Source organism: Dromaius novaehollandiae, chromosome 36, assembly GCF_036370855.1.
Source record: "Dromaius novaehollandiae isolate bDroNov1 chromosome 36, bDroNov1.hap1, whole genome shotgun sequence".
NCBI classification, from domain to species: domain Eukaryota; kingdom Metazoa; phylum Chordata; class Aves; order Casuariiformes; family Dromaiidae; genus Dromaius; species Dromaius novaehollandiae.
In genome coordinates, this window is record NC_088135.1 from 95,923 (window position 1) to 105,003 (window position 9,081).

A 9,081-nucleotide genomic window follows, 5' to 3' on the forward strand; every position below is an offset into this window, starting at 1 on the left:
CCAGGTGTCCGGGAAAGGGGCCCAGGCGTCCGGGGAGGGGCCCAGGCGTCCGGGAAAAGGGGCCCAGGCGTCCGGAAAAGGGGCCCAGGCGTCCGGGAAAAGGGGCCCAGGTGTCCCCAGAGGGGCCCAGGCGTCCGGGGAGGGGCCCAGGTATCCGGGAAAGGGGCCCAGGCGTCCGGGAGAGGGGCCCAGGCGTCTGGGGAGGGGCCCAGGCGTCCGGGAAAGGGCCCAGGCGTCCGGGAGAGGGGCTGGATACGAACAAAAGGGGCCCAGGCGTCCGGGAGGCCGAGGGGCCCAGGCGTCCGGGCCTTTATTTACAGTCTCTGCCCTGCCCCCGCCGGAGGGGGAGGAGCCATTAAATATATGTACACGCGGGGGGCGGGGCTTATGTACAGCAGGAGGGGCGGGGCCTCGCGGAGGGGGCGGGGCTAGCGGGCCCCAGGGCATTGTGGGATTGGAAGGGGGGGGCCACGCGCTCCTCCCCGTCGCCAAGTGCATGCTGGGAAGGGGGAGGGCGGAAGCGGGTCCCGGGCGCCGTACCGGGGGGGGGGGGTTGGCGGGTCCAAGATGGCCGCCGCGGCGGAGGGCGTCTGTCCGACATGGCCGCAGCGCCGCGGCCTGGCCACCCAAGATGGCCGCCGCCATGGAGGCCGCCATTCCAAGATGGCTGCCCCCATGGGAGACCGCCATTGCAAGATGGCTGCCCCCATGGGAGGCCGCCATTCCAAGATGGCTGCCCCCATGGGAGGCCGCCATTCCAAGATGGCCGCCCCCATGGGAAGCCGCCGTCGCAAGATGGCCGCCACGCCGGAGCTTCGCCATGCAAGATGGCCGCCGCGCTGCGCTGCGTGTCGAAGCGTGTCGAAGCGTGTTGGAGCGTGTCGAGACGCCTCGAATGCTGCCAAACCCCGCCCACACGCGTGGGGGGGGGCGAGCGGAGCCGTGTCCAAGCGTGTTAACGCGTGTCGAAGCGTGTTGAGCCATGTCAAAGCGTGTCAAAGCCTGTCGAAGCGTGTCGAGGCGTGTTGAAGCGTGTCGAGGCGCCTCAAGGCGTGTTGAGCCACCCCGAGGCGTGTTGAGGCGGGTTGAAGCGTGTCGAGGCGTGTTCGGCCGCCATGTCGAGCCATGTCGCCACGTGTCGAGCCGCGCCGAAGCGTGTCGAGGCGCCTCAAGGCGTGTCCAGCCATGCCAAAGCGTGTCAAGGCGTGTCGAAGCATGTCAAGGCGCGCCGAAGCGTGTCGAGGCGTGTTGAAGCGCGTCGAGGCGCCTCACGGTGTCTCGAGCTGCGTCAAGGCAGGTCAAAGCGTGTTGAAGCGTGTTGACGCGTGTTGAGCCGTGATGTTGAGCCACGTCAACACGTGTTGAGCCGCGCCGAAGCGTGTCAAGCCGCGTTGAAGCGTGTTGAGGCACGTCGAAGCGTGTCAAAGGCGCCTCAAAGCGTGTCCAGCCGTGTCGAGGCATGTTGACCCACTGTGTCGAGCTGCACCGAAGCGCGTCAAGCCGTGTTGAAGCGTGTCAAGGCGTGTCAAAGCGTGTCGAACCCCACTGAAACACGTCAATGTGTGTTGAAGCGTTTCAAGGTGTGTCAAGACGTGTTGACCGTGTCGAGGCGTGTCGAAGCGTGTCGAGTTGCATCAAAGCACTTCAAGCCGTGTCGAAGCGTGTCAAGCCGCGTCGAAGCGTGTTGAAGCATGTCGAAGCGTGTCAGGCCGTGTCGCAGCGTGCCGAGGCGCCTCAAAGCGTGTTGAGCCGCGTTGAAGCGCGTCTTAGCGTGTCGAAACGTGCCAAGGCGCCTCAAGGCATGTTAAGCTGCGCCAAAGCGTGTCCAAAGCGTGTTGAGCCGTGCCGAAGCGTGTTTAAGCGAGTCGAGGCGCCTCAAAGCGTGCCGCGCCGCGCCGCAGCGTGTCCAAAGCGTGCCCATAGCGTGTCAGAGCGTGCCGAAGCGTGTCTAGGTGCGCCAAGCTGCCACACCTCCCCGGCACACGCGTGTGGGAGGCGTGTGGGAGCGCGCGCGGGCGGCGTGGCTCCCCCGGGCTGGCGCCAGCGAGGCGTGACGAGGCGTGACGAGGCGTGACGAGGCGTGTGGCGGCGCGTGGCGGCGTGACGAAGCGTCGAGGCGCGTCGAGGCGTGTCGGGGCGTGTCGAGGCGTGTTCAGGCGTGTTCAGGCGGGGCCGGGCAGCGGGTGGCTCACGCGGACGCAGCCCCAGTAGCCGGCGCGCAGCAGACAGGCGCCGGCCGCCGCCGCCAGCAGGGCCCAGGCCGCGTGGAGCCCCCCGAAGCGCCGCGCCGCCCCCCAGGTGCCCACCTGCGCCAAGGGGACGCCTGGGTCCCGCGCCCGGACGCCTGGGCCCCTCTGCCCGGACGCCTGGGCCCTTTTCCCGGACGCCTGGGCCCCGCGCCCGGACGCCTGGGCCCCTCTCCCGGACGCCTGGGTCCCTTTTCCCGGACGCCTGGGCCCCTTCCCGGATGCCTGGGCCCCTTCCCGGATGCCTGGGCCCCTTTTCCCGGACACCTGGGCCCCTCCCCGGACGCCTGGGCCCCTTCCCGGACGCCTGGGCCCCTTTCCCGGACGCCTGGGCCCTTTCCCGGATGCCTGGGCCCCTTTCCCGGACGCCTGGGCCCCTTTCCCGGATGCCTGGGCCCTTTCCCGGATGCCTGGGCCCCTCCCCGGACGCCTGGGCCCCTCCCCGGACGCCTGGGCCCTTTCCCGGACGCCTGGGCCCCTTCCCGGACGCCTGGGCCCTTTCCCGGACGCCTGGGCCCCTCTCCTGGACGCCTGGGCCCCTTTCCCGGACGCCTGGGCCCCTCCCGGACGCCTGGGCCCCTCTCCTGGACGCCTGGGCCCCTTTCTGGGACGCCTGGGCCCCTTCCCCGGACACCTGGGTCCCTCCCCGGACGCCTGGGCCCCTTTCCCGGACGCCTGGGCCCCTCTCCCGGACGCCTGGGCCCCTTCCCCGCACTCACCGCCAGGCCGGCGCCGGCAGCGGCCATGACGAGCCCCAGCAGGAAGCAGCAGACGCAGCGTCTCCGGGGGTAGCGGCGCCCCACGGCCGACCTGGGGGGGGCGAGACGGGGCCCAGGCGTCCGGGAAAGGGCCCAGGCGTCCGGGAGAGGGGCCCAGGCGTCCTGGCCTGGACCCCTCCCCCCCCGCTGGCACCGCTCCCAAACCTCCCCATCCCCCCCACCCACTGGGGACCCAGGCGTCCAGGAAAGGGGCCCAGGCGTCCGGGTGCAGGGCCCAGGCGTCCGGGGAGGGGCCCAGGCGTCCGGGAAAGGGGCCCAGGTGTCCGGGAGGGGCCCAGGCGTCCGGGGAGGGGCCCAGGCATCCGGGAAAAGGGCCCAGGCGTCCGGGAGAGGGGCCCAGGCGTCCGGGAGAGGGGCCCAGGCGTCCGGGGAGGGGCCCAGGCGTCCGGGAAAGGGGCCCAGGTGTCCGGGAGGGGCCCAGGCGTCCGGGAAAAGGGCCCAGGCGTCCGGGAAAAGGGGCCCAGGCGTCCGGGAAAAGGGCCCAGGCGTCCGGGAAAGGGGCCCAGGCGTCCGGGACACTCACACTTTGCGGCAGTGCGGGCACCGGGCCAAGGTCCGTTCCGAGAACTCCGTCCACTGCGGGGGGGGGGGGAAGGGAAAGAGGGGCGTCAGGGACCCAGGCGTCCGGGTGCTGCTACCGCCCCCCACACAGAACAGCCACCCGCAGGGGCCCAGGCGTCCGGGAGGGGCCCAGGCGTCCGGGAGGGGCCCCCAAAAACCCACCCAAGGGGCCCAGGCGTCCGGGAAAGGGCCCAGGCGTCCGGGAAAAGGGCCCAGGCGTCCGGGAGAAGGGCCCAGGTGTCCCAGAAAGGGACCCAGGCGTCCGGGAAAGGGGCCCAGGCGTCCGGGAGAGGGGCCCAGGCGTCCGGGAAAAGGGCCCAGGCGTCTGGGAAAAGGGCCCAGGTGTCCCAGAAAGGGACCCAGGCGTCCGGGAAAGGGGCCCAGGCGTCCGGGAGAGGGGCCCAGGCGTCCGGGGAAGGGGCCCAGGCGTCCGAGGAAGGGGCCCAGGCGTCCGGGGGGCCCAGGCGTCCGGGAGAGGGGCCCAGGCGTCCGGGAGGGGCCCAGGTGTCCGGGGAAGGAGCCCAGGCGTCCGGGAGGGGCCCAGGCGTCCCAGAAAGGGCCCAGGTGTCCGGGAAAAGGGCCCAGGCGTCCGGGAAAGGGCCCAGGTGTCCAGGGAAGGGGCCCAGGTGTCTGGGAGAGGGGCCCAGGCGTCCGGGAGAGGGGCCCAGGCGTCCGGCTCACCAGGAAGGGGCTCCCGCAGTGGCCACACGCCACCCGTCGTCCCCCCGGTTGGGGGTCGGGACTGGGGGCTCCGGCCTGCACCGGGCCCAGGTTGATGATGCGCTTACTGGGAAACGACAAACTGGTTAAACTGGTTCGACTGGGAGCGCTGGGAGCAAGAGCTTGGACATCCCCAGGCTCTCCCAGTGTCTCCCAGTGTCTCCCAGTATCCCCCAGTACACCCCAGTAAAGCCCCGTAGCACTCAAGAGCCCTCCCAGTGCGCCCCAGTGCTCTCCCAGTATATCCCAGTGCTCTCCCAGTCCATCCCAGTGTCTCCCAGTGCCTCCCAGCAGCCCTCTAAGGCCCCCCAGGGCCCTCCCAGTATATCCCAGTGCCCTCCCAGTCCACCCCAGTGGCTCCCAGTGGCTCTCTAAGGCCCCCCAGGGCCCTCCCAGTATATCCCAGTGCCCTCCCAGTCCACCCCAGTGGCTCCCAGTGCCTCCCAACAGCCCTCTAAGGCCCCCCAGGGCCCTCCCAGTATATCCCAGTGCCCTCCCAGTCCACCCCAGTGGCTCCCAGTGCCTCCCAGCAACGCTATAAGGCCCCCCAGGGCCCTCCCAGTATATCCCAGTGCCCTCCCAGTCCACCCCAGTGGCTCCCAGTGCCTCCCAGCAGCCCTCTAAGGCCCCCCAGGGCCCTCCCAGTATATCCCAGTGCCCTCCCAGTCCACCCCAGTGGCTCCCAGTGGCTCTCTAAGGCCCCCCAGGGCCCTCCCAGTATATCCCAGTGCCCTCCCAGTCCACCCCAGTGGCTCCCAGTGCCTCCCAGCAGCCCTCTAAGGCCCCCCAGGGCCCTCCCAGTATATCCCAGTGCCCTCCCAGTCCACCCCAGTGGCTCCCAGTGCCTCCCAGCAGCCCTCTAAGGCCCCCCAAAGCCCTCCCAGTATATCCCAGTGCCCTCCCAGTCCACCCCAGTGGTTCCCAGTGCCTCCCAGCAACGCTATAAGGCCCCCCAGGGCCCTCCCAGTATATCCCAGTGCCCTCCCAGTCCACCCCAGTGGCTCCCAGTGCCTCCCAACAGCCCTCTAAGGCGTCCCAAGGCCCTCCCAGTATATCCCAGTGCTCTCCCAGTCCACCCCAGTGGCTCCCAGTGCCTCCCAGCAGCCCTCTAAGGCCCCCCAGGGCCCTCCCAGTATATCCCAGTGCCCTCCCAGTCCACCCCAGTGGCTCCCAGAGGCTCTCTAAGGCCCCCCAGGGCCCTCCCAGTATATCCCAGTGCCCTCCCAGTCCACCCCAGTGGCTCCCAGAAGCTCTCTAAGGCCCCCCAGGGTCCTCCCAATATATCCCAGTGCCCCCCCAGTCCATCCCAGTGCCTCCAGATGCCCTCCCAGTCCATCCCAGTAGCCCCCCAGTCCCCCACATCGCCTCCCAGGCCCCTCCCAGTGCTTCCCAGTTCCTCCCAGTCCCCTCCCAGTGCCCCATTTCTTCTCCCAGTCCCTCCCAGTGCTTCCCAGTGCCCTCCCAGTGCCTCCCAAGCCCCTCCCAATCCCCCATATCCCTTCCCAGCCCTCTCCCAGTCCCTCCCAGTGCCCAGAAATCTCTTCTCAGTGCTTGCCAGTCCCCTCCCAGTACCCCCCAGTCCCCTCCCAGTCCCCCCAGTGCCTCCCAGCCCCCTCCCAGTGTCTCACAGTCCGCTTCCAGTGCCTCTTAGTGACTCCCAATCCCCTCCCAGTGCCTCCCAGTCGCCCAAATCCCCTCCCAGTCCCCTCCCAGTGCCTCCCAGTGCTCTCCAAACACTTCCCAGTCCCCCATACGCCCTCCCAGTCCCCTCCCAGTGCCCTCCAAACACCTCCCAGTCCCCCATACCCCCTCCCAGTGCCTCCCAGTCCCCTCCCAGCACCTTCTCAGTCCCCTGAATCTCCTCCCAGTGCCTCCCAGTCCCCCCCAGTACCCTTGTATCCTCTCCCAGTGCCCCCCCAGTCCCCCCAGTCCCCTCCCAGTGCCTCCCAGTGCCCCATACCCCCTCCCAGCCCCCTCCCAGTGCCCCCCCAGTCCCCCCAGTCCCCTCCCAGTGCCTCCCAGTGCCCCCAATCCCCTCCCAGTGCCTCCCAGTGCCCCCCAAACCCCTCCCAGTCCCCCATACCCCCTCCCAGCCCCCTCCCAGTGCCCCCCCAGTCCCCCCAATCCCCTCCCAGTGCCTCCCAGTGCCCCCATAACCCCTCCCAGCCCCCTCCCAGTGCCCACCCAGTCCCCCCAGTCTCCTCCCAGTGCCTCCCAGTGCCCCCACACCCCCTCCCAGCCCCCTCCCAGTGCCTCCCAGTGCCCTTCAAATACCTCCCAGTCCCCCATACCCCCTCCCAGCCCCCTCCCAGTGCCTCCCAGTCCCCCCAATCCCCTCCCAGTGCCTCCCAGTGCCCTCCAAACACCTCCCAGTCCCCCATACCCCCTCCCAGCCCCCTCCCAGTCCCTCCCAGTGCCCTCCAAACACCTCCCAGTGCCCCCATACCCCCTCCCAGCCCCCTCCCAGTCCCTCCCAGTGCCCTCCAAACACCTCCCAGTCCCCCATACCCCCTCCCAGCCCCCTCCCAGTGCCCCCCAGTCCCCCCAATCCCCTCCCAGTGCCTCCCAGTGCCCCCATATCCCCTCCCAGCCCCCTCCCAGTGCCTCCCAGTGCCCCCAGTCAGACCAGTAGGGCCGGGGGCAGGCGATGCGCTGCGATGAGGCCTTGCAGACCAGCAGGCAGTTGCAGGGGCAGCGCACGTACTTCTTGCCGCCGGGCGCCGTGCGGATGGGCTGCGGGGCCGGACGCCTGGGCCCCTCGTCCCGGACGCCTGGGCCCGCCCCGCCCCGACCCCCCCCGGAGCGCCCCGGATGCCTGGGCCCCTTTCCCGGATGCCTGGGCCCCTTTCCCGGACGCCTGGGCCCTTTTCCCGGACGCCTGGGCCCCTTTCCTGGATGCCTGGGCCCCTTTCCCGGACGCCTGGGCCCTTTTCCCGGACGCCTGGGCCCCTCCCCGGACGCCTGGGCCCCTTTCCCAGATGCCTGGGCCCCTTCCCGGACACCTGGGCCCCTTTCCTGGACGCCTGGGCCCCTCCCGGACGCCTGGGCCCCTTTCCCGGACGCCTGGGCCCTTTCCCGGACGCCTGGGCCCCTCTCCCGGACGCCTGGGCCCCTCTCCCGGACGCCTGGGCCCCCTTCCCGGACGCCTGGGCCCCTCCCGGACGCCTGGGCCCCCGCACTCACGGTGGCCTCGTTGCACACGTGACACTTCACCACGTGCTGGTGGCTTTTGCCCTCGACGCTGATGCGGCTCTGGCAGACGCGGCAGGTCACCGCCGGCCCCGCCCCCCCCTCGGGGCTGCCCAATGGCGAGTAAGGGGGCGGGGCCTCCGCTCCGGGCCCCGCCCCCGGCGACCCCGCGCCTGCCGGGGAGAGCCGCCGTCAAGCCCCGCCCCCCCCTTGGCTAAGCCCCGCCCCCTTTGGGGCCACCCCTGCTTTAGCCCCGCCCCCTAAAGGGGGCCTCGCTGCACCTGGCCCCGCCCCCTGTCCAAAGCCCCGCCCCTTCCTTAGCCCCACCCACTGCAGAGAGTCCTAATGGCCTGGCCCCGCCCCCTTGCTAAGCCCCGCCCCTTGGTTAAGCCCCACCCCCTCTTTACCCCCTCCCACTCCAGGGGGACCCTGAGGCTCTGGCCCCGCCCCCTGGCTTGAAGCCCCGCCCCATCTTTAGCTCCACCCCCTCTAGAGGGTCACAATAGCGTGGCCCCGCCCCCTTGCTAAGCCCCACCCCTTGGCTAAGCCCCACCCCCTCTTTACCTCCTCCCACTCCAGGGGGACCCCGAGGCTCTGGCCACGCCCCCTGGCTTAAGCCCCGCCCCTTGGCCAAGCCCCTCCCCCTCTTTAGCCCCACCTACCCTGGGGGACCCTGAGGCTCTGGCCACGCCCCCTGGCCTGAAGCCCCGCCCCCTCTTTAGCCCCACCCCCTTCAGAGGGGCCTACTGGCCTGGCCCCGCCCCTTGCTAAGCCCCGCCCCTTGTTATGCCACGCCCCCTCTTTAGCCCCACCCACCCTGGGGGACCCCGAGGCTCTGGCCCCGCCCCCTGGCTACAAGCCCCGCCCCCTCGGCGAAGCCCCGCCCCCTCTTCACCCTCTCCCACACCAGGGGGGACCCTGAGGCTCTGGCCCCGCCCCCTGGCTTAAGCCCCGCCCCCCTCTTTAGCCCCTCCCATTGCGGTGCCCCCCCACTCGACCCCCACTGCTGCCTTTGGGCCCCGCCCCTTCTCCAAGCCCCGCCCCCTGTTTAGCCCCGCCCATTGTGGTGCCCCCACTGCACGCCCCGCCCCCTTGCGGCCTCCTGGCCCCGCCCACCGGGCCCACAAGCCCCGCCCCCTCTCTCCTGACAGGCCCTTAAGCCCCGCCCCCCCCGCGCGCTGCCCCCCCCTTTCCCGCGCAGGCCGCAGGCCCCGCCCCCCCTCGCAGGCCCCGCCCCCCCGCCCCAGGCCCCGCCCCCCGCTCACCGGGGGGGGTCGCGGGCGCCGCCGCCGCCGCCGCCGCCGCCGCCGCGCCGGGCTCGGGCTCGGCCGGCAGCAGCGGGGAGCGCTCGCCGTCCGCCATGGCCGCCCCTCGCCGGCCGCCGTAGCCCCGCCCCCTCCCCTCCCCTCGCCTCACGCGCGGCCGCCGCGTCACGCCGCGCCGCGCCGCCGTGGGCGCCGCCCTCCCGCCGCCGGCACCACGTGACGCCGCGTTGCCGAGCGACCGCCTCTCCCTCCCCCCCCCACCCCACCCCACCGCGGCCGCGCTCGCCTGACAACGCCCGCGCCGCGCTGATTGGCCCGGCG

General features: G+C 71.6%; 1 protein-coding gene across 1 annotated transcript; it reads right to left on the reverse strand.

The window, feature by feature from the left end:
* Positions 1–276: 276 nt before the first annotated feature.
* Positions 277–8,923, reverse strand: PIP4P1 (phosphatidylinositol-4,5-bisphosphate 4-phosphatase 1). Its single transcript, XM_064503329.1, has 7 exons — positions 8,761–8,923; positions 7,490–7,668; positions 6,933–7,039; positions 4,268–4,373; positions 3,549–3,601; positions 2,966–3,056; positions 277–2,306 (listed from the first exon to the last, which is right to left on the reverse strand). Exons 1-7 carry the CDS (start codon positions 8,855–8,857, stop codon positions 2,163–2,165), a joined length of 777 nt encoding a protein of 258 aa, XP_064359399.1. The 5' UTR covers positions 8,858–8,923; the 3' UTR covers positions 277–2,162.
* Positions 8,924–9,081: the final 158 nt, after the last annotated feature.